Source organism: Myotis lucifugus, unplaced genomic scaffold, assembly GCF_000147115.1.
Source record: "Myotis lucifugus unplaced genomic scaffold, Myoluc2.0 scaffold_37, whole genome shotgun sequence".
Taxonomy (NCBI): Eukaryota; Metazoa; Chordata; class Mammalia; order Chiroptera; family Vespertilionidae; genus Myotis; species Myotis lucifugus.
In genome coordinates, this window is record NW_005871085.1 from 6,254,409 (window position 1) to 6,280,762 (window position 26,354).

Genomic DNA, 26,354 nt, shown 5'->3' on the forward strand with positions numbered 1-26,354 from the left:
TGTATGTTGCTAGTGCTAAAGAGCAGTGGCTTATATATGTTTTTTTTTAAACTTTAATCCATAGAAAGAAATATATTTTACATCCTAACTCAGTAAATACGTATGTATTTATTTGAAGTCTCTGTGTATATATCTATACTAATAAAAGCTTAATATGCTAATTAGACTGGACATCCTTCCAGACGAAGCCGGGGCTGCAAGGGAAGCCTGGGTCCCAGGTGCCTGCCAGCGGCCAGAGGGAAGCCTGGGTCCCAGGTGCCAGAGGGAAGATGGTGCCAGCAGCCGGGGGAAGGAAGGTCTACTGTTGCACGAATTTCATGCATCAGGCCTCTAGTGTATACATAAAAGGCTAATATGCAAATGGACCAAATGGACCAAACTGGCGGAACGACCAGTCGCTATGACGTGCACTGACCACCAGGGGGCAGATGCTCAATGCAGAAACTGCTTCCTGGTGGTCAGTGTGCTCCCACAGGGGGAGCACCGTTCAGCCAGAAGCTCTGAGCTGGGCTCACGGCTGGCGAGCACAGTGGCAGTGGCGGGAGCCTCCCTTGCCTCTGCAGCAGTCGGACATCTCCCAAGGGCTCCTGGACTGTGAGAGGGTACAGGTCGGGCTGAGGGACCCCCCCCTCAAGTGCACGAATTTCGTGCACTGGGCCTCTAGTATATAATATAGACACATACATAATCATACATAGTTTATATATGATTTCACATACACATATATGCTTATACAGTGGTGAAACAAGTTTCATGAATACTTATCCTTACTACATGTAATGCACCCTGATGTTTTCTATTCTTTCATTAAACATTTTTTTTTATCATGACCACTTAATTTCAATACCTACTACAACCTTGCCATCAAAAATTTAAAACCTTAACACTAAAATAATACCCATCATACAGATGCAGTAGTAAGTGGATATACCAGCCTATTAATTCTATTTAGGGCAGTTTGTTCCCCATGGTTATGTCTGAGACAGTAGACTCTTGAAGAGAACTAGGCATTCTTGAGTCTGGCTCTCTCATACACCTGTCACTAAGCCTGTGTTCTTTCTTAGTCTCTGAGTAAACTTAAGGTGATATAAAAAAAAATACGTCATACAACACAAGCTCTTTGTAAATTGTGCAAGGGAAGTGCAATAAACGGTTAAAACACCTTTAAAATACTTGTATAAAAGCAGCATACATCGTATAACCACAAGAGATTTAAGGTCAGAGGTCCTTTGCTTTTTTCTTGCTTCAAGTACTAGGTAAGACTTAAAGATGAAAATTCAGCAAGTTAGAAAAATTTTCGTCAGCTAGTCCTTTTTCCAGAAAAGCTAGTTTAAGCTTTAGAGAGCAATTAAGTCTCAGGCTAATTTACAACCAGATTTTCATTTTTACAGACTCATGGGAATATATTGCCCGCTGTGGGAAAGACACACAAGCCATTGAGTAACATGTAAGAAATAGAGGTGTGTTTATTATTTATTTATTTTTTTGAAATTTCAATTATATTTTTTACTTAAAATGTTATTCATGATTGTCTTAATAAAATATATTTAATTGCAAAAATAACCTGTCTTAGAATACAGCTTGAGTTGTATGAGCTTGAGTTGTGTCTGGCTCTCTCATACACCTGTCACTAAGCCTGTGTTCTCTTCAAGATTCTACTGTCTCAGACATAACCATGGTGAACAAACTGCCCTAAATAGAATTAATAGGCTGGTATATGGGAATATAAGAGGGAATCATTGATTGGCTGCCTCCTGCACGTTGGACCGAGCTCGCAATCCAGGCATGTGCCCTTGACCAGTACCATTTACTACTGCATCTGTATGATGGGTATTATTTTAGTGTATGAGCCCAACATATTTATTCTTAAGATTTGGAGGTCAGATGCAAGGCAATAATTCCTTCTAAAGATACCAAACACACTTGGTAATACAGTTTACTGAGGCTATTTTCCTTGCTCACAAACATTTATTTTCTAATGATAATTTATAATACTGAGTCCTGTCTACTTTTCTTATTTATACTCCTTCCTTTGAAAGAAGTCACCTTTCTTCCTTTTTTAAAAAAAATATATTTTTATTGATTTCAGAGAGGAAGGGAGGAGAGGGAGATAGAGACATCAATGATGAGAGAGACTCATCAATCGGCTGCCTCCCACACACCCGAAACTGGGGATTGAGCTCGCAACCCGGGCATGTGCCCTGGCTAGGAACCAAACCGTGACCTCCTGGTTCATAGATCGATGCTCAACCACTGAGCCATGCCAGCTGGGCAAGAAGTACCCTTTCAAAAAGTCAAAGAACAGAAAACAAAAAGACAAGCCAGATGTTGAGAGAAATTATTTGTAAATCAAACATCTGATAAAGGAATTATGTCCAGAATATATATTTTAAAAACTTATAATTTAATAACAAGAAGACAACCCAATTTTAAAAATGGGCAAAAGAATTAGACATTTCATCCAAGGAGATATATGAATGGCTAATAGGCACATGAAAAGATACTCAGCATTGCTAATCATTAAGAAAATACCTTCTAGCCCTAACCGGTTTGGCTCGGTGGATGGAGCGTCGGCCTGCGGACCAAGGGTCCCGGGTTCGATTCCGGTCAAGGGCATGTACCTTGGTTGCGGGCACACATACCCAGTGGGGAGTGTGCAGGAGGCAGCTGATTGGTGTTTCTCTCTCATTGATGTTTCTAAATCTCTATCCCTCTCCCTTCCTCTCTGTAAAAAATCAATAAAATATATTAAAAAAAAAGAAAATACCTTCTAGAATAGCTATATTAAAAAAGTGGACAATGAAGGTGTTGGTAAGAATTTGGAGAAACTGGAACCCTCAGACATTGCTGAGGGGAATGTAAAATGGCACAGCCACTTTGGAAAACAGTTTGGCAATTTAAAGTTAAAAAAAAGTTGAGCAAAACTTTACAATATAACTAACGATTCCATACCCAAGATAAATGAAAACATATATATGTCCACATAAAGAATTATATGCAAATGTTTGTAGCAGCATTATTCATTACTAGAGGCCCGATGAACGAAATTCGTGCAAGAGTAGGCCTTCCTTCCCCGGGCTGCCGGCACCGGCTTCCCTCTGGCACCTGAGACCTAAGCTTGCTTCCTTCCAGCCGCCGGCAGGTACCCAGGACCCAGGCTTACTTCCTCCGGCCGCCGGCAGGCACTTGGATCCAGGCTGGCTTCCCTCTGGCTGCCCGCAGACCCGGGACCCGAGCTGGCTTCCCTCTGGCCGCCAGCTGGCACCCAGGACCTGGGCTGCCTTCCCTCCGGCCACCCACCAACACCTGGGACCCAGGACCTGGGCTGCTTCCCTCTGGCCAGCCATTAGCACCCGGGACCCAGACTGGCTTCCCTCCAGTTACCCGCCGGCACCCAGGACCCAGGCTGGCTTCCCTCCTGCCGCCTGCAGGCACCCGGGACCCAGGCTTCCCGCCAGCCTTGGCTTTGTCCAGAATGACATCCAGAATGACATCTGGTCTAATTAGCATATTACCCTTTTATTTATAGACCAGAGCCCAGCGCATGAAATCATGCGTGGAGGGTCCCTACTAGGCCTAGCCTGCGATCAGGGCCATCTTCTGCCCGTTCGCCAGTCTCCAGTCCTGCTCCACCACCGCCACTGATCAATCAGAGCCTGCGGGCCAGGGGGAAGGGACCAAGAGGTCTGCCTTTCACCTGCTCGCTAGTCTCTAGAGGCTGCGGGGGGAGGGGAGGGGGGCGGGGGGGGGGGGAGGGGGGCGCGGGGAGGTGGTCAATGCACCTCATAGCGACTGGTCGAGCAGTCATTCTGGTTGCTGGGCTTTTATTATATAGGACAAAATTCATGCACATTAAAAGGGGATTAATTAGAGGAAATATTTTAATATTGCTATTTGCCCTTTCTCTATAATAAGTGTCAGAGATGAAAGAAAATTAGTAAAATGTATATGAAAATCCCCCTCCTGTCAGAGTCTGGAGCCCAGAGTCAAGTCCCTGCTCACCAGCGTGCGCCTTGAAATAGCGTGAGACCCAGACCCAGCCAGCCCCACCCCCATCAAGCCCCGCAGGGCGAGGGGCACAGCCTCAGGTCACCTGTCAAGCCCCGCCGGGCGGGGGTCGCAGCCTGATACTAAAGTGATTCAGATAGTAAGTAGCAGAGCCAGCACTTAAACTAAACCATCTTAACCATGACTCCAATGATGATTATCACACATACAAAATGAATGATAGTTTAATTTATGACAGGTGACAAGAAACCTGTTTATGAAATTACTGAAAAATGAATAATAAACTAGGCAGAGAGAGAAAAGAGCAGAAGTTGAGAAAGTATTATTTACTACAAGGATATGTGAGCGCCCATCTGAGCATATTTCTCATATTTCTTGCTGCTATAAAGACTTACTTCAAAACAACGAGGTATCATCTCACACCTGTCAGAATGGCTATCATCAAGAAATCAACAAACGACAAGTGCTGGAGAGGATGCGGAGAAAAGGGAACACTCGTGCACTGCTGGTGGGAATGCAGACTGGTGCAGCCACTATGGAAGACAGTATGGAGTTTCCTCAAAAAGTTAAAAATGGAACTCCCATTTGACCCTGTGATCTCACTTCTAGGAATATATCCCAAGAAACCAGAAACACCAATCAGAAAGGATATATGCATCCCTATGTTCATAGCAGCACAATTTACCATAGCGAAGATCTGGAAACAGCCTAAGTGCCCATCAGCAGATGAATGGATTAGAAAACTGTGGTACATCTACACAATGGAATACTATGCTGCTGTAAAAAAGAAGGAATTCTTACCATTTGCAACAGCATGGATGGAACTGGAGAGCATTATGCTAAGTGAAATAAGCCAGTCAATGAAAGAAAAATACCACATGATCTCACTCATTTATGGATAATAAAGACCATTATAAACTGATGAACAAAAATAGATACAGAGGTAGAGCAGCATTGAACAGACTGTCAAACTACAGCGGGAAGGCTGGGGAGGTTTGGGGGCGGGAGGGGCGGGTAAGAGATCAACCGAAGGACTTGTATGCATGCATATAAGCATAACCAATGGACATAAGACACTGGGGGGTAGGGGAGGCTGGGGGAATGTCAAGGGGGGGGGGAAGGAGACATATGTAATACTCTTTGTAATACTTTAATAAAACAAAATTTAAAAAAAAAAGAAAAGACTTACTGAACTAAGTTCCTGTTGTGAATCTTGCAGGTGCTGCTGAAGAGGTCCCAGCTGGGCCTTCCCTGACTCCACACTCTCCTCCAATTCTGCTGTTTCTTGCTGTAGGCGACTCAGCTCTTCCCTAGCTTTGGCCAGCTCTTCTTCATAAGTGGAGATCTGCGACTCTTGACTAGTTAACTCAGCTTTCAAGGATGAGATCTATAATATGGAGGTGAATGAGAAGAAGGATTAAAAAAAGAGATGTCATTAAAATATTCCATAATACAATACACTTATTTGTTTAGCTTACTATTTTGGTATTTTTAAATGTAAACACTTGATAGAAAAGACAATTAGGGAATAAATAGTGAAAAGGCACAGGTACCGTACTTCCAAATAAAATTTGGAAAAATAGTACATTAAGTGCCCTATTTTCCCTAAAGAAGGCCTGTAATTTCTGAGTGAACTCAGTTCCATTTCCTTCATGTGCCTGATGTTGATTAGAGATTGCCACCTAATGACAGCAACAACAAGAAACAGAGAAATGTTCCCATTTTAAGCCAGGGAAAGCAACTAAGGTGTAAATACACAGCAGTAAATGGCCAGTCTTTACCAGCTGGGCTTCCTCAGAGCATTTCTTTCTAACTTCCTGGAGTTGTTCCTCCAGCTGGGCTTTCTGCTCATCCAGCCCATCGAGGAGTTCCTGTACTTGTTGTTTCTGGGCCTGGAGATTTTGCAGATTAGTACTCTCCCTTTGGACTTCATCTTGAAGATCCTGAAATATAAGAAAAGGAACATATTTATTCTCTTTGGAGACAGGGGAAGATTAAGCCAACAATTTTTAAGAGCCTATTTAAGAGAAGAAAAATAAAATATTATCTTATTAATTATATGGTATTGGTGGATTGGAGGACTTGTAGCTTTAAATACAATCTTTACTTGAGGACTTCTTCCCTAGATTCCAGATTTAGATATCTAATTTGTTTACTCAAATCTGTCCTTGGATGTCTGGTTATTTTCACAAACATGTCAAAAACTCCTGGCATCCCCTCCTGCCCCCAAATCTGCCTCATCCTCAATCTCTCCACTCCCTTTCAGTTTGTCTGGCCAAAAAATATGTCATCATCTTTGACTCTTCTCTTTCTCTAACATCTCAGCTCCAATCCGTCAGTTTATTTTCAGTACAGCAGCCAATTGTTAGAAACCTATGTCAGATGATGTCATTCCTCTACTCAAAACTCTACACCGACGCCCCATCTCCCTCACTGTAAAAACCAAAGTCCTTACAATAGCCCTACATGATCCCATCTCTCAACTTCATTTCTTACTGCTCTCTTTCTTGCTTGCTCAATTTCAGCCATACAGACCTCACTGCTGCTCCTCAAACATGCCAGAAATGCTCTCATCACAGGATCTTTCACTGATTATTCCCTCTTCCTCCTTTTTTAAAATTGTTCATCGATGAGAGAAAAACATCGATCAGCTGCCTCCTGCACACTCCCTACTGGGGATGTGCCTGCAACCAAGGTACATGCCCTTGACCGGAATCGAACCTGGGACCCTTCAGTCTGTAGGCTGACGCTCCATCCACTGAGCCAAATCAGTTAGGGCTCTACCCTCTTTTCTAATCCACTGATCTGAACCTTGGCTTTCCCTAATCTGCTGTGTATTCCTTCCAATGTTATTATTTATTAGTGCTATGTCATTCTTATTTCTGACTGGTCTTTTTCCATAGTTACTATATCTTTTCTCATGCTGTTGAGCATCTTTGACATCATTATTCTAAACTCTATACCTGATAAATTCTCTAATGCAGGACAATGTCAGATACTGTTTCTGACTCGCCCCGAGTCCTCTCTTTGGAGCTATCAGCAATCCACAGCTTGTGCTCCCTCTGCTGTGGCTGGGTGCCTTTGGAAAGGACCAAAATATACACCAGGCTCTGCTTAAATCAGGCAAAGACTCAAAGCCTCCAGAGATCCACCTCAGCCTGAAGTCTGACTGTTATTCTCAGAGACATAATTTGCCTCAGACTATAGACCACAGGGTGGGGCAAGAGGGCTTCCAACAGGGTGGGAGCAACCGCCTTCTCCTTAGTCAAAAACGTTCTGGATAGTAAAGGTCCACTGGAGAAGATATCCTCTGCAGCAAGAGGGAATGACTCAGCATAGGAAAACTGAGTGACTGCTTTCTGAGCTCAACCCTCGAGCCCCCAACCCTGGACTCTCCTCACTCAGCTCCAGTCCACTCTGCCCTCCCTGTGCTGGAGCCCAAGGTAAGTGGCTGCACATGAAATTTTGTGCATTGGCCCTTTAAGAAGGTGCTGCATATCCAGCCATCTCTGGCAGACAGCAACCCTGCTGCTTTTCACAGCCAGATGTTCTGTGGGGTCCCTCTCAGTTCTGGTTCTCTGGACTGGGGTTTAGACTCCAAAGCTCTCAGTGTGAACTCCCCATGGCCGAGATATCCCTCCAGATCTTCAGCTGCTGTCTGTGGAATCCTGGCAAGCTCTTTTGTGCGTCCACACTTCCTACCAGTCTCTATGTGGTCTCCACTTTCCATCCTTGGTTATAAGGGTTCTCTCTAGCTCAGTGGTTCTCAACCTTCCTAATGCCGCGACCCTTTAATACAGTTCCTCATGCTGTGGTGACCCCCAACCATAAAATTATTTTCATTGCTACTTCATAACTGTAATTTTGCTACTGTTATGAATCGTAATGTAAATATCTGATATGCAGGATGTATTTTCATTGTTACAAATTGAACATAATTAAAGCATAGTGATTAATCACAAAAACAATATGTAATTATATATGTGTTTTCCGATGGTCTTAGGCGACCCCTGTGAAAGGGTCGTTCGACCCCCAAAGGGGTCGCAACTCACAGGTTGAGACGCTGCTCTAGCTAGTCTTCAGTTTATTTTTCAGGGTGTTTTTTTCTGTTTTTTAGTTGTATTTCCCAGTTTGGTTCTGGGAGAGTGTCAGTGTAGCTTCCACTTACTCCATTGCCATTTTTAATCTCCAGCAAATGCTTTCAATAGTGCTTACAATGTGCTTTTCATATATATTAACTAATTTATAATCTATATGACAGATCTACAAGGTAGGTACAATTATTATTCATTTTACAGATGAGAAAATGGAGGCAGAGATGATCAAGTAACTTATTCAAAGTTAGTTAGCAAGTGATGGATTCAAACTAGGTCCAGAATTTGAGCTCTTAATCACTATGCTACATACTATCTGTAGACTAAATGTCTCACACATGTGTGCCACTATTTTTCAAATACAAGCATACCTTGAAAATACTGCAGGTTTGGTCCAGACAACTGCAATAAAGCAAATATTGCAATAAAGCAAGTCACATCATTTTTTTTTTTTTTGGTTTCCCAATGCATATAAAAGTTATGTTACTACTATACTGTAGTCTAGTAAATGTGCAATAGCATTATCTCCTAACAATGTGTACACTTTAATTCAAAAATACTTTATTGCTAAAAAATTCTAACCATCATCTGAGCTTGCTGGAAAAATGGCACCAATAGAATTGCTCAATGCAGGGTTGCTACAAACCTTCAAATTGTAAAAAAAAAAAAAAAAAAATGCAATACCTATAAAGCATAATAAAAGGAGGTATGCCTGTAAATGTATCTACATTTCTGTGATTAAATAAAATATTGAACAATGCTTTTTATAATTGCTTTTCATCTTATATTTTCTCTTGCCAACTAATCAAATCTAAATTATAACTATCATTCTGCTCTCTTTAAAATTTTTCTTGAAAAGGGCCAACACAAATCAGGATCCAAGATGAGGACCTTCATGAATGAGGACTAAGGGGTCCACCCACCACAGAATAGTGTGAACCCCATAGAATCCCACTCCACCCCTGATGTCATTCCTGGGAGACCCTTTGCAGGGCTGTCAGGATAAGTAACTTTCCTCCCTCATTTCCAAATCTGGGAACCTGGAAGTGACTTCCTTATTAGAGGGAAGCAGAGTCAGATTCACCAAGGGAGAGGGCTCAGGCAGTTCTGGGAGTCAAAGTGATGATCCAGTGGAAAAGAAGGTAGTTTGGGGCCCAGATTTGAAAGTTCTGATGTGTTTTGTAACCAGTTTTACTTTATTCTACAGATGAGGGAGAACCATCTGTAGAAATAGCAGAGTGATTAAAGAGCACTCCTATCTGGTAAATTACTTTTAAAAAATAAAGTTGGACATATGGAATAAGAAGAAACAAAAACTGAAAAATAATTATATGTTTATTGTATTTATTGCATGTCTTTTTTGAGGCCAATGCCAGGTGCATATATAAAACAGTATCTCTGTATTTAAGTATGGTTCAGTTAACAGTTAAAATTTTAGGCATGACTAGCAGTTTGGGTCAGTGGATAGAGCATCAGCCTGCAGACTGAAGGGTCCTGGGTTCGATTCCTGTTAAGGGCACAGGCTCCAGGGCAAGTGCAGGAGGCAACCAATCGATGTGATAAAATGCCCTTTGTTAGATTAAAATACTTAAATTTCTATTCACGATTTTTATAGTGTATAGACCAAGACTAATCTGACATTTAAAATTTCCATTATATGGAAATAATCTTTACTGCTTTAGCATGTCACTGTGGCATATACCTTTCTTGTGTTTTTAAGTTTATATATTTGTTTTATACATTATATTATGGGCTATTCTTACTCTTCAGGAAGGCAGAATAACTGCTTCACTTCAACACAGTAGCTTGAGTAATACAACAGTTTGAAAAAGTCTTATAATTAAATTTTTTTTAAATGCCACTCATTGTGAATGCCTTATTGTATTATTATACATATTACAGATATATAGTAAAATATTCAAATCATATAGTTTGTACATAAAGATATGCTGGCCTAAAAAGCAGTTTTTAAGAATACTGGGAGAAATTTTTTTTCTTTTCCTTTAATTAAAAATGTTCAACCCAGCTGGCATGGCTCAGTGGTTGAATGTTGACCTATGAACTAGGAAGTCACTGGTTCGATTCCTGGTCAGGGCACATGCAGGGCTTGTGGGCTCGATTCCCAGTGGGGGGCGTGCAGGAAGCAGCTGATCAATGATTCTTTCTCATCACTGATGTTTCTATCTCTCTCTCCCTCTCCCTTCCTCTCTGAAATCAATAAAAATATATTTTAAAAAGTGTTCAAAGGCAGGAATAGGAAAAATATGTTAACTATTTCCATCCTCAAATATTCTAGTCTAATTTCCCATTCTCTCCTAAACTCCAAAGAACAACATTGGACTTCACATATGTAATGATATATCTACACTAATAAAAGACACATATGTTAATTGACCGTACCTTCGCTACACCCATCAGCCAATCAGAAGAGTATGCAAATTAACCCAACATAGATGGCCGTTAAATTTGCATACTGCAGGTGGAGCGGCACAGTGCAATCCGCCTGCCCCGCTGCCAGCTGCCGCCCGCCCCGCCGCCTGCCGGGCCTGCAGTCCGTGTGCACGGCCTGGTGGCCAGAGGGGCCTGCAGTCCATGTGCACGGCCCGGTGGGCAGTGGGGCGGGGCGGCGCGGCAGAGGGCCTGCCATCTGCGACCCAGCATGGGATCCGGGCCTGCCATCTGCCACCCGGGGAGCCGGCCTAAGCCAGCAGGTGGTTATCTCCCAAGGGGTCCCAGACTGTGAGAGGGCACAGGTCCGGCTGAGGGACACCCCCCCCCACCCCCTGCCAGTGCACAAATTTTTGTGCACCGGGCCTCTAGTAGTATTTATAATTAGATATAACTTGATCTCTACTTTTACTGTAAATCTAATAAAAATAAAATTTACCTTAACGGGGTCATATAAGAAAATGTCTAGGACATAATGCTAATTCTTAAAAGCTGAACACAAAGACTGAATCACAAATAGAAAGCCATTTATGTATATTCATAGAAAATACAGCAAAAATGTTAATGGTTCTCTCTCAAATGTGAAATTGTGTTTTTCTTTTTATTTATTTTTCTATATTTTACAAGATTACGATATTTTACGAGATTACTCTGAACACATATTACTTTTTTTTTTTTTTACATATTACTTTTTTTATAATCTGGAAATGTCAAAAATTACAATTTCCACAGCAATATCAGTATCCAGATATACTTGGCTATTTTATTTTGGTACAGATTTGCTTATCCTGAGCAAATGCTTATCTCCCTCCCCCCGTGAGTAGGACAGTGGTAGGTAATCCTAGCAAACAGTATCTTCCACTAAACTAGGATAATTTTCTCTTTCCCTTATGATAGCCGTTTGGGAAAATCCTCTCCTGAATCAGCGCATGATCTCAGCACTATCAAATGTCATCCCATCAAGTGAGTGACAGAAGACATTTGCTGATGACTTTGTAGTTAGACTTATTTTATTTCTTCTTTTTTCCCAAAACATTTCTTCATTAATTTTGTTTAGAGTTACTTTCTTATTCATTATTCCCTCTCCAGTGTATCTGAGAGTTGTTTCCATATTGTGCTGTATAGCTACATAAGTTACACATTTTTTACCTTGCATTTTCTTCATGTAACATTTATTTCATTCTTTTGTATAGTTTATATTTTGGTTCCTGTCTTGACTATTAATATCAATGAATTTTCTCTTAAAAGAGACCTTTGTGTTTAAGGTGAACTTAAGACACGGGGGTGTTTAGAATAGGTTGACACTGACAAGCTGATGGGCTTTGAAGATTTATTTTTCAGATGATATTATCACAATTCGTAAACATTAAATAGTGTTTGTAAACTGGGCTTCATTTAAGACTCCTGCCCCTTCTATCTTAACTGTTTTTGCTATTCTGATAATTTAGAAAAGTGAAATGATGTAACTAAACACATTAATGAAATTCATAATGCTTGACTTTCCCCCCCTCCCCACCCTCCTCCTCCTGTTCTAAATGAAATTAAGCTAAATTCATCATCAGTAAAAACTTGCCTTCAGCAAAAATAATTTTATAAATTGAATTAAAGGTGCCTACAAATTTTTTCTATAAGAGAAGAACCCTATATGATCTAAAATGACCACTCACATAGATAATTTTTCTTTTTTTCTATTGTACAAATTTTATATAAATATTCTCCTGCTGTACAAAAAATTTTAACAGTACAGTTAATTGCATGTTCCCTTGATCATTCCTCCTATCCTACTCCCTTTCCTAAAAGTAACACTGGTCAGTAGTTATACTCTATTTTCCATGATCATGCTCTACAGCAAAAGGACAATAGCACTTAGAGAATGGCAAGGATGAAGTGAACAGATTACTAAAATACAGTGCCAAGGTTTGTTTTAGAAAACACCTAAGCTAGCCACATCCAAGGTTCCTCATCCATGAATGAAGGGATCCCTTGAGCTGGGATCTTGGGTTTATTTAAAAAGAAATTTCAAGGAAAATGTCTTGTTTTCTAGAAATTATACAAGTTACTAAACATGATAAACTCATCCCCATCCCTCCACACCCCATGAAGTACTACAAGGGTACAGAAAATAAAATTTAAAAAAATACATAAAAACTCGTAGTTATATTAAAGAGTAAAATCATTCATTTTACAACCTAAGTCAGTTGTAAAACTGAAAAAACCTATGAAATATTATCAACATGAATGTTTGCATTTGTTTCATATAAAATACAGAGTAAAAAAATTAAGAAAAAGGACACTAATTTATGTATAACACACTTATTTATGTTTAACTGGCTAAAAAACTCTATAGACTAAACCAAAACTAAAAATAATTAGATACATTCATTATGTTGGCCTAATTCTCAAAACAGAAGTTACAGAAGTATTCTTAATATAAAAAAGTACCAATTGTATAGCAAGATGTTTAAGTCAAGGAACAGAAACTAGGGTGGGTGTTAGAAAAATCTCACTAACAGCTTGACTTTATTTCCCAATCATATGCTTCCCAGCATGTTCTAAGAGCGTAATCACTAGAAAAAGAATGTTGAGCTCATGTATCTAATTTTATTTCCACCCAAAATAAGTTAATCTCTGAATTAAAGTGAAAAAAAAGGACAGTTACTATGAATTACTGAACTTTTACTGATAAAGTACAAATAATTAAGAGCCTCTTTTGCATGAGGGTAGTACGAACACTGTGAAAAAGTCTGACCCTTCATGATGTACTGTGCTACCAAACCTATCTGTAGATTCTGAGTGGGTCTTGACCCATTTTTAATTTCATGCACAAAATTGAGGTTTATTGATTTCTGCTGCCAATGGCTTCTTTAAAAGTACATTTAACAATGTCTTTTTTAAAATTAATTTTAGAGAGAGGAAAGGAGAGACAGAGAGATCAATGTGAGAGAGAAACATTGATCGGCTGCCCCTCTGACCAGGTAGCTCAGCTGTTTGGAGCACTGTCCCATTCACCAAATAAGGTTGCAGATTCAATTTCCAGTAAGGGCACATACCTAGGTTGGGATTTCAATACCTGGTCAGGGCGCATACCAGAGGCAACGGATCAATGTTTCTCTCTCTCTCTCTCTTTCTCTCTCTCTCTCTCTCTCTCTCTCTCTCTCTCTCTCTTTCTCTCTCTCTCTTCTAAAATCAATGAACATATCCTCAGGATTAAAAATAATAATATTAAAAATAAAATTAGTTTAGGAAGAAAGGCAAGAGGATGGGTTAAGCGCTTATGCTCTGACTTTAAATTTTTACATGTTAGGTGATAAGAGAGGCAGCAGTGAAAACGAAAAGCACTGGCAGAAATAGGAAAGTTCAAAATTGAAGTATTTTCCCCCCAACAAGATGAAACTCATTTTATATACAGTGACCTTGAAATGATAAACACCAAAATGCCTAAGTGGAGAGATGATTCTGGTACTCAGGAGAATAGAGGGCTGGATAAATACTTGGGAGTCATCAGTATATGGATGGCAAGGGGTACAGAAAAAGAAGGACGTGGGGAGGGAAAAGTATGTCAGTTCCTGACAAAGTCAATAGAAGCGAAGGGTCAGAGAGGTAGGAGAATATCTAGGAAAGTGAATCCAAGAAAGCAGTAACCAGTGGATATGACCTTAATATTGTTGTTGGTCCTGAGCAGAAAAATTAAAGCACATCAGACTAAATAGGGTTACTGAAAGAATAGAAAGGGAAAAAATGGCCACACAAAGCAACAAAAATAGAAAAAAAAGTAGGTTGGCAGCTAAAGTGACAGCAAAAGCAAAAATAAAGGAATAAATAAAGGTATTTTCAAACTGGTAAGTCCTAAGTGCAGATAATCCGATGTGAAGCTTGACAATGAAGGGAAGGTAATAAGGAGACGGCAGTACGATATGTAATAATACTACTAATCAGAACATCTACTGAACTTCTACCTGGTGCCAATTACTCTGGGAGACACTTATTAAATTAAATTTGAAGTTGACTTGGTTTTCAAGAAAAAAAATCTTGAACTGAAAGTTTTCAGTATGTAGTTCATGGGACAGGAAACAAAAATTTAATTATATAGTAGATTTTCTAATTTTACTGAATTAGGAAGACTGTATAAATCCAAAACAGACAAAAATAGTCTTTTGGCACATTGGTCACACATTAAAGAGGCTTTGAAAGTTTGGTTTCTGGCTTAAGATATGAGTTCATATAATGATTATTTGTGACTCTACATATGGAAAAAGGCAAGAACACTCAGAAAAGTCAAGTTTGGATTTTGGACTAGGCAGACACCCACTGATAGGTAAAAATTCCCTTACTTCTCCCCTGAGGCCTTTATGTTGGCATTTCTCATTAGCATCTTCATTAGAAAAGTTGGGTCAGGAAGAAGCAGAGTTCACATTTTTTTATTCTGCTACTGATTAATAAATACCTCCAGTAAACTGCCATTTGCCAGCGAAATTAAAAAATAAAAACTAGGAGTTGTAATTACTTACAGATTTTAATTATCCATGTTCTTACTAGTCTGTACCTCATTACCAAAGAGTAAATCAGAGTTATTAATTCAATAGGTAATGAACTCTACATATTACCACTTCTGATAAGTTGTCTTGTGCTTCAGAAAATTGAAAACGATCACTAAAATGAAAGGTTTTAATTATTTCTAGATGTCAATTATCCATGTCATCTTAGTCTAGTGTCTCATTACCATGGATAATATGGTAATGTATCTTCTAATGCAAAGTTATTGTGTTTTTAAAAAATATATTGTTATTGATTTCAGAGAGGAAAGGAGAGGGCAAAAAAGATAGAAATATCAATAATGAGAGAGAATCATTGATAGCTGCCTCCTGCATGCCCCCTACTGGGGATGGAGCCTGCAACCTGAGCATGTGTTCTGACCTGGAATCAAACCAGTGACCTCTTGGTTCATGGGTAGATGCTTAACCATTGAGCTACATGGGCTAGGCTACTAATGCAAAGTTTTAATCCACTGTTCTTTTTCAGTGAACTTATGTTTGACCATTACAAACAACTTGGTCTGTACCAACCATGCTCCAAAATGCCTTTTATTTATAGCAAAATTTCAACAATTTAGACTTCCTATGCTAATCAAACATCTGGATTTAACAAAACATAAGGTTTAACACCTACCTTACCATCACCACTAAGTAATGAAGGATAAGCAAATCAAGAAGAAATTTTGACTGACAACAAAACTACAATTATAAGAAATCAAATATTCAAGGACTAGAGGCCTGGTGCACGAATTCGTGCACCAGTGGGGTCCCTTGGCCTGGCCTTCGGGATCAAGCCAAAACCAGCTCTCCGACATCCCCCAAGGGGTCCCAGATTGCGAGAGGGTGCAGGCCAGGCCAACGGACCCCACCAGTGCACAATCAGGGCTAGGGAGGGACGCAAGAGGTTGGCCAGCCACGGAGGGACCACAAGAGGGACAGTGTCGGGCCCATCTCACTCAGTCCCAGTAGGCTGGACCCCAGTAGCAAGCTAACCTACTATTCGGAGCGTCTGCCCCCTGGTGGTCAGTGCACGTCATAGTGAGTGGTTGAGTAGCCTTAGCATATCATTCTATTACGCTTTGATTGATTAAATGGACACAGGACACTTAGCATATTAGGCTTTTATTATATAGGATAGCCCATTTAGCCTAAAAGGAACAAAATCTTAGTTCAAACTGGCTATTTAAATTCACATCCTCAAATGATCCAGTAGGGAAAACAAACATGTAGACAGATACAAATCACAAAATATTGTCTATCATAAAAAACTTTAGAAACTGTCCAAGATTATATCAGTAACTATATCTATTTCTTCAGATTGAGAAAACTTTTGTAGATTGTTTTATCTCCTATCCTTCAACTATTTTTAGCAATAACTGTTAAAGTCTATGACTTTTTTGCATTTCCTAATAAGCTCAAAAATAATGTAATTGAAGTAACCCCCATCTCACTACCCCAAAGAGAAAAAACATTAGTGATGATCTCTTGACTTCTGCATCATGTTTGGGGAAATCCCAGTGTATGTAATAAATGCAGTCTTCCAACATGAACATTAACTTCCAAAAAGAAGTCTCTCTGGGCCCTGGCCGGGAAACTCAGTTGGTTAGAGCATCATCTTAATAGACCAAGGTTGCAGGTTCGATCCCCAGTCAGGGCACATACAAGAATCAACCAATGAATGGATAAATAAATAAAACAACAAAAATCAATGTTTTTCCCTCTATCTCTCTCCTTCTCTCCATCGCCCCCCCCCCCCAAATAAATAAATAAAAAACTTAAAAAAAAAAAAAAAGAAGTCTCTCTGGCCTCTTCGTCTATCACAGTCTACCCGGTAAAAATCTCTGGTGAATGTCCCACATCAGAACAAATCAATGAATCTAACCATTTATAGCTTTTACCTATTTAAAACTGAGATAAGCAGGGAAATCCAACATACAAGTACCATGTTAAGAAATCCCATCCATGAGCTGTTACTGGCAACTGCTACCAGTGTTTTTACACCCAACCTCCTGTATGTACTGGTGCAGCATTCAGGAAATGATGCCCCAGTAACATGGTCACATGCAATGCGTACTGTTCTCACTGCAACACTGACCAATTTTCTGTATTTTTAATGTTTGGAAATACCCCTTTTTGTGTCATTTCCCAATCAGAAACTGAGGTTTGTCTTTTCTATTTTATTTGTAAAATGAAGTTACTTAACATAGCATTTACTGAAAATAAATTAAATCTCTATATGACAAAGTTTAAGATATCCTGGCTACTAAGCAACTTATAAAATACTATTTTAAATTATTCCATGTAATTTCCCACCCTACCAGTATTATGCAAAACAGTCCTTTAAAATACCAGGTCTCCTAGCTAACAAAATCTCACATCTTTGAAAAAGCAATTTGCGTTTTCAAGATGATGACGATGTTGATGACAATTTCACTCATTTAATTTTACTGGTGTAATAATATTTATATCATAAGTCATTCAAACTTACCTTTAATAGTATAATATGCAGTTAAATATTATCTTTAAAATACTTTCAAAACTAGAAATTTATGCTGAAAAAATACTGCTTTCTCATTGCAGTGTGATCTCTGCAGGCCATAAAACCATCGTTTTATAAAAGACAACTATTTATATCACATATAGAATAGACATTTCTTGATCTGTTCACCAACATCACAGCCATCACATAGTAAAATATATTCATTTTTTACATTTAAAATATATTCTCCTAAATCAGAAATGGAATACTGAATTTCATAGCTCACATACCTGAACCTCGCTTGTCCTCTGTTTAAGAGTATCTTCTTTCTCCTTAAGGTCCTGTTCCACATTATTCTTTTCCCTAGAAGACCAGCAAACAATGCAAGAATATTTGAGAACATCAGCTACAGCCGGTATGGTTATCCAGCCTCCTAATCCCGAATCGCTTTTTAAATACATAGTGAAACATTCAATTTTTAAATGACGGGCAGATTTTTCTACCCTCTTTTAATTATTTATGGTACAGAAATAAATATAAGCTCTGTTTGTTAAAAAAAATCGCTTTCTCACTAAAATGTGGTGAAAAGAGAATAGATTTAAAAAGGAAGAGAAAAATAATCAATGAAACACTCAGGTTTCACTGATCTCACTGTTGCTATGGAAATGCTATCCAATGAAAATTGCTGTAAAGAAAAGGAGGGGTTGCATCAGCTCTGTAAGCTTAACCCTTGAGTACCACTGTTAAATCAAATGAAAATGGCTAATAGAAACAGCCAACAATATTAAGAAAAAGGACATTTACTTTAGTGTTAATGTCCCCTTAAATCACTAGTGTGTAACAGTTTTAGAATGAAATATAGAGAAAATGGAAAGAATCGCCAATATATGGGCCATTTGCTCTATAAAATACATCTGCTAAAAAAAGCTATTTTAGATCACTGGTCATTGCCAACTGATCAAATTTTTAAAACAATGTATACTAAGTGAAAAATGAATCACAGTAGCATTTATCTTTCTACTCTTCAGATCGAACAAGGTAGGATCCCCTTTTACTTTGAAACATCATTATCTAAATTCGTACATGATAGAAAAAGAAAAAAAATTAAAAAATAAATTCATACATGATCCATCAGAGCTGGATTCTTAATGAATGAATCCTAAGCAATCTTAGATTCAGAATTACAAAATAAAGCTATTTCTTTTGATGTTATAAATTTAACTGCCGATTGTACTGAAATCACACACACACACACACACACACACACACACACACACACACACACGGCTCCCTTCACCTTCTTTTCTACAAAATAAGAGAAAAAGCAATAGGATCCTACAGTAATACATTTTTGGAGTGGGTTGGGGGGAAGGTAAAAGAAGACAACATGAAGAAGGGAGGATGGCATTCAGGAAATCCTCCAGACTAGTACTGGCAAGTTTCCCCTTAGAGCTTCATGATGGTATTTCAGTTTCATCCCAGACATAACCCAAACATAAGTGCAGGCTCCATTAAACTATAGCATAAAGGAAAAATGAGACAATTACACCAAAGAAGATGAAGATACTTAAGGGACAACTGCATGCTACATTTATATTTCTCACCTTCTTGAGGTGAGATTTTAAATGAAGACAAAACTCAACTGTTCTGGATATGTAGGTACAATGTTCTTAAGATTTGTATGGCAGAAAAAAGGCATAAGAATAAAGCTATTTGTATACTGTTACTTTTAAACACTTGAGATGGGCAAGGAGCTCACTAACCGTTTCTTAGGTGGGTCACGATGTCTCAGAGATTTTAAACAGTCCCTTATCATACGAATCATTGTGGCAGTCCGTTTCTCCCTTACCTCAATCTACTTGTTATGCAAAGGTCATACCCCACTACCAATCCTTACAAAATTAGGCAAAGTTGAAAAATAGAAAAACACAGGAAGAAAAATCTAAACATACTCCACAAATTCTGCAAGCTCAATCTTGGAATTTTTTTCTCTCCTCTGTATATGATGAGCAGAAGAGTGTTTTCAGTCCCGCTGTAGCATGTCAGAGATAAGTCACATGAAAAACTACCCTCCTCCCCCATCCCATATCCTCAGAGGCATTCTACACAAGCACAATATTAATTCAGCTCCTGCTTTCACATAGTAGATAATAAAAATAGAAAACATGACACGGTATCATAGATCAGCATTACACACACAGTTTGGAGGGGAGTGCTCTATCCAGGGAAGATGGCACCTGTGTGTGTTTGTACTCAATCCTTTCTGCTCCGCTGTTAACTGCTTTACTGGCTGTGTCTGCTCAAGTGTATGTGCATGAAATAGGGCTGCAAGAAGGCAGTAAGTCAACTTAAAGCAGCCATGACACATGAATGGGAGAGCAAAGCAAAGAAGCTTACTTGGTGAAAAAGGAAAACAGAGCACAAAAGACTCTCAGCTCTAACAAGCAAACACAGTCTATGTTTGGGTAAACTGAAGGAAGCTTAGAAAGCACAAATTTCTCTTCATAATTCTGGGTGTGGGAAGGGTGGGGAACAAGGCAATATCTACAAACATATTTTGAAAACCATTCCCAAATAAATAAGATATGGGAATCTTTAGGCATTAATTTCTCTTAGTACTGAAATCAAATTTAACTTTTGATCTACTTTTATCTAGTAAAATCCTGGTCTCATAATTCCTTTTTACCATAAAAACCAAGTAGTATAACATTTAAATAAAAAAACTTTAAAGATGATGGATACATAACCAATGCAAAGCATTCTGTTTAATATTAGTAATTTAAAATTTTAATTATTTTCAAGATTATGCACAAAAAATGTTTACATGCAGTTTCCTAAGAAGCTCAACATACGTGGATAAGACAGACGTAAGATATATTCCAAATAAAAGTATGTGAGCATCTTGCTTAGAGCAGCGGTTGCCAACCTTTCGGACCTCACAGACCACCAGTGGTCTGTGGACCACCGGTTGGCGACCACTGGCTTAGAGCATTACTCATCTTGGATGTCATGACAGGAAAGCTATTACCTTCACCTTAGTAAATTCCAGAAAAGGGAAATGGAATGATCCTACACACCCTCTATCTTTGACTCTCTGGCCCTATTCACTCCAAGATGCTGGTACAACCCGAGGAATCCAAGAACACCAAAGCCATAAAGAAAGGCCAAGGATAGAGCTCCCTGGTGTTCCAAAGGTTGCCTATTCTGATTCTGTAGAAACTAGTATCTGAACCAGCAAGGAAAGCAAAGCCCAAGCTAGGCTTTCAAAAGTATAAAGTTGATAACCACATAATCCTACTATGAAGCAGTCAAAAGCCATTCACAAAGACAGTCGGGCTCAGGACCTTGACTTCATGCAACTCACTTCCATTCACCCAGTCTCTGTTTATGGGGAGAAGGGAGTGAGCCATCTGCCCTAATTTTTATGTAATACCAATATTTTAAGAGAAACAGTATTAAATCACCTTCAAAGTCCTTTCCAGATACAGTTTTACGTCTTTTTTCCTAAACATAAGCATCTATTATTTTCCAACTGGAAAACAATAAAAACTAGAAACCAGTTAAAAACTAGAAAGTTGTGAAACACTGAAGGTATATTTTTCAATCTTAAGACTCATTTATAAAAATCCTTTAGTGCACATTTAACCTAAAATAGCTCAATTATCAATAAATCTCTCTAGCAACCAAACATAGAAAAGCACACTACTCTCATTATGTAGTTTTCAGTGATGCATGAGGGTCTATGGAATCAAGTAAAATGGGCTAAAACTGAGAGTTGGATTCTAATCTGACTCTGTTGTGAAATAGGTTTACTGACTCAATTCAGGTCACATTAACTTTCATTTTTTTATTTTTCATTATGCAGACGCTAATATCTCTACCATCTTAAGATATGCAAGGCAAAATGTACAAGATGACATGTAATTAGGAAAAAAGTAGGCTTTGAGCCTATGCTTTGGCTGCTTTTTACTTATACTAAAATTATTTCTAGTTTTAAATAACATCAATGGAGTAATTTTTAAATTTGTTAAAAGGAATTGTGAGTTACAAAAAAGTTTAGAAAATGATCTGCGACACAATTGTAGAATATGTAATCACTGAAATCTCTACCCCGTAATCTTGTCTAAATATTCAAAATAATCCAAGGACTCTCTACTGTGAGCAACTCATTATATGGTTTCAAAGCATAACATCTGGCTGTGAAAACCAGTGGGGATTCTGTCCACCAGGGAGAATCCGGAGTCACTAGAAACCCAGGTGCCCTCTTAAAGGGCCAGCACACTCACCCTGGGCTCTGGTGCGGGGGGGGGGGGGGGGGGGGTGCAGATCAGAGAGGAATGAAGTTAAGTGAGGACTGAACTGTGCAACTCCAAGGAAAGATCTGAAGGGACAGCCACCAGGTACCTGTGCTAAGTCCCTCTCCCACTCCGTCAACAGATGCCATCTTCCCTGGATAGAGCACTCCCCTCCAAACTGAATCAGCCTGGAGAAATGCAATAGCCTCACCCTCCCACCCAGCCCTTTATGTGAAACTGAATTAAATTGCCTCCTTATTACCAAATGTACACTACAACCTCGTGCTTCTATTACTCAATCAGTAACACCATTCTTGAGGTAGTCATGATTAAGACCTTCTAGTATCAGTACCACAGATCTTTACAGGGCCAGAAACAGACTAGGTTGGATTATACAAACAAAAGAGCTCCGGATTCAATATTATAAGCAATGTTTTCTCCAGAGATAATAGTTTCTAAAGGTACTTGAACTGAACTAAACAAAAAACATTAAACATTTTCAAACTATATTCCTTAAATATATATTTTTTAGATCAGCTCTCAAACATAATTGAGGTAGAGATCTATATATAGTATTTAGGAATATAGATCCTGGATATATAGTTCCTGTCTTTCTTCAACTATTCAGCTACTTCAACTAATGTTTGCTGAGCACCTATTCAGTAAATACTGTGTCTATGTGCTGAGCTGGGTGTTAGGGATGATGATGATTACTAACATGTATTGAGAATTTACCATGTTCCAAGAACTGTAGTAGGCATTTTACATGGTATTATTTGTATTTCCATTTTACTTTATACAACTGAAGCACAAATAATTAACTAAGAAACTTGTCTAAGTCATGCCAGGAATCAAACCGGGCAATCTGGTTAGGAAGCCCATGCTCTGAACTACTACACTGTATTGCTTTATTACAAACTAGAGGCCTAATACACGAAATTCGTACACTGGTAGGGTCCCTAGTAGCTGCTGGCCGGGGCCTCCCTCTCTTCCCCCAGCTGGCCCAGCACCCTGGTCGAACTCCCAGATAACTCCCGGTTGAGGGGACAATTTGCATACTATGCTTTTATTATATAGGATAAGAGATATTCTGTGTTATCACACAGAGCTCAGAGTCTCCTGTAGAAAGAAATAGAACCCAGTATTGCTGCATGTTCTGAGAAAAGGAGATTGAGTGCTCCTAGCTGAGGTGGATATCAGGGGAGGCTTCTTAGAAAAGACTTGCCCATTCCTCAACTGGAACACTAAGATAAAAGTACTTACCCTTCAGCAACATTCAAGGATTAAATAAGAGAATTATAGAAAGCAGGCAGAGCACAATGTCTAATAATAATTATTATCATTACCTATCCTGTTTACTGGCCCAAGACCAGGATAACAAACCAGCTTGACAGGATGTAGCTTTTACTTCCTGATGTTTTTGCTAAAAGGACAGAGACAGGAAGGAAGAAGCTGGTTGAAGACAAACAAATATTAACTCCTGCCTCAGCATAATTCACCACCACCACTCTAAGTGACTGAAGCAATTTCTCACTACGTTTTGCATTTTCACTTCCAAGAACTTCTCTATTTAGCCACTTTACTTTCAGAGCAAGGGTTCTTGAAAATGGTTTCAATGGAGAGTTTTCAAGGGTCTGGAAACTCTTGAAATAAGTACAAAATGGTATACATAGATACACCTTTTTTTTTTTTCCTGGGTACAGTTTACTAGTCTTCAACAGATTCTCAAAGGAGCTGCTTGAAAACAAAAACAGGTACTCAAAATATGAAAAATCAGCCCACTAACCTCATGTCCCTGTGAGGATTAAAAATCCTTTTGTCAATAAAATTTTCTACTATAGTCTTCAAAATAAGCTATTACTGAGCAGCTCTTTTGCTTATTTCATCATTTAACATATGGCCTCTAGCCTGCCATAAACTTTGTGGGAATTAAGTCTGGGAAATATTCTAATATTTATAACATACTCTGACTTATTCAACTAACTAACCTATACTGAGATTCTATGGTTTCAGGCAATGAGTGCATTAATTTTTAAACCTATCCAAATGAATAAGACACAGCTCTTGACCTAAAGGAGTTTAAATTTTTTTAAAAGGCATATTTAAAAACAGACCATAATAAAATGCAGTGAGTAAAAGTCTCTAGAAATAGACAGGAAAGAGCAACTAGCAATCAACATTTCAGGGAAGGTTTGACAAAGGAGATGGTATTTAAGCTGAAATTTGAAGCAACAGTGAAAGTTTACAAAGCAAAAGGTATCTCAGGCAAAGGGGAACAGTAGGATCAGAGGCAAAGAGAATAAAAGTAGTGGCATGTTGAGGTGAGAAGTAATAAGCCCACCCACCATTTGGCTGGAGAAGAGGGATGAAACTAAACAGTAGATTAGAGCACTATGCTGAACACTGAGAGTACAAGAGCAAACATACTGTGACTGCTCCCAAGATACTTACAGTGTTATCAGTGTTTACTACCGGGGATGGCTAAGGCAGAAGAATGGTCAGTGAGCCAAGGGAACACCAGGAAGGAAGAGCCTTTATGCCATACTCAGAAAAGTGAACTGGATCCAGTAGGAATGGGGAGTCACTAAGGGATGTGAGTTGTACTTTATATATCAACTAGAGGCCTAGTGCACGAATTCGTGCACCAGTGGGGTCCCTTGGCCTGGCCTGCGAATTGGGCCAAAACTGGCAGCTCTCTGACATCCCCTGAGGGGTCCCAGATTGCGAGAGGGCGCAGGCCAGGCTGATGGACCCCACCGGTGCACCATCAGGGCCGGGAGGGATGCAGGAGGTTGGCCAGCCAGGGAGGGACTGCAGGAGGGTTCCAGGGCGTGTCCGGCCCATCTCACTCAGTCCCGATTGGCCAGACCCCAGCAGCAAGCTAACCTGCCAGTCAGAGCGTCTGCCCCCTGGTGGTCAGTGCATATCATAATGACTGGGTTGACTTTCTGGCCCCTGGTGGTCAGTGCACGTCATGACTGGTTGACTTTCTGGCCCCTGGTGGTCAGTGCACGTCATAGCAGCCTTAGCATATCATTAGCATATTACACTTTGATTGAACAGCCAACAGGTCGACCAGACACTTAGCATATTAGGCTTTTATTATATAGGACTGGAGGTAGGATGGTCAAGAAACCCAAAGCAGAGAGTCAATTAGGAGGTTATAAGAGTGGTCCAGATAAGAGATAAAGGCTAAAACTAAGAAACAGAAAAAACTATGGGCAGATTTCAACAAAATTGAGTCAATTATTTTTTCATCTATTACATAAGCTAAGCAATACAATAGTGAACAAGCAAACAGTCCCTATGCTTAAAAGTAGTGTAGTGAAAAAAAGAAAAAGAAAAAAAAGTAGTCTAGTGAGAAATCCAAACAAAATAGGCAATTATAATAAAGTACAGTAAGTATAAGACCAAGTACAATAGGCTGTTACATAAGATTTGACAGGTGCAGGTTTGGGACATAAAATGAGAGGGCTTCCTCTTCTGGAGGAAATGATGTCTAAGGCGAGATTTGAAGGATGAGGAAGAGTTAATTAGGCAAAGGAAATGGGAAGGTACGAATGATTTCAAGAAACATTTCAAGATAGAAGAATAGGAGGAGAGGAAGAAAAATCTCAAGTTTGTCTCAAGTTTGTAGCTTGAGTGACTAGATGAACAGTGATGTCACTGAGAAAGGGAAATAAAAGAGGTAAAGACAGTGGTCAGGGAAAGATTAGAAAGTCATATCCTACTGGATATTCAGATGAAAACACTGGTTGGCAATAAAAAATATAAAAGTTGAGCTCAGGTGAGAGATCTAGGTATTTGATATGATTATTACATTATTATCTTTGCTTTTCCTTTTTTTAAGTTAAAAGTATCATACTAATTTAACTTGATTGACATACTTAAATGCCTATGTAGCAAAAGTTGAAGGAATTAGTGACCTAAACAAACAGTTATAAAAGAGAATTTTAACAATCATAATTTTAGCTGGGTAGATGAGTCTCATTATGACATTACTGGAGTTGACAGATGATGGAAGTTTATCTACATTGTAGATCTCACCTAAATAAAAACCAAGGAAAGTACTTTCACAAATGTCAAATCATGTATTATACATTTATAAAACATGACTACAACTTAAAACCTAAAAAGGTTTTGGAGTTCTATGATTTTCTTACTAAGACAGTCGCAAAATGTTAGGTATGTTTTTTATGTTAGCTGGGATTCACTAAGCAATTCTGCCACTAGTACGACTTAACATTAGGGTTACTAAAAGTTAGGGAAAGCTCAGTTGACCAAAATGTAATTAATAATTGCAAATGTTTGCACAGGCAAGAACATTTTATGTATGATGCTCTACTTCCTATTAAAACACACAATAGAACGTTTCATATGTTAAATAACTTCTCTTGAAGTCAAGCAAGTCTTAGAATACTGGTGTCCATTTTCATAGGCCTGAGAGGCATAGAAGACAAGCGTTTTCAAATCTAGATACTATTTAATATATATATAT

At 39.0% G+C, this 26,354-nt stretch overlaps 1 protein-coding gene across 1 annotated transcript in view; it reads right to left on the bottom strand.

Annotated features, from left to right (window-relative positions):
• The window catches only part of EPS15 (epidermal growth factor receptor pathway substrate 15), a 112,190-nt gene that overhangs the window by 32,091 nt on the left and 53,745 nt on the right, over positions 1–26,354 (bottom strand). The window contains 3 exon segments of the mRNA XM_006110087.3: positions 5,198–5,395; positions 5,790–5,951; positions 17,852–17,924. Of these exon segments, the coding sequence (XP_006110149.1) occupies positions 5,198–5,395; positions 5,790–5,951; positions 17,852–17,924 (433 nt within the window).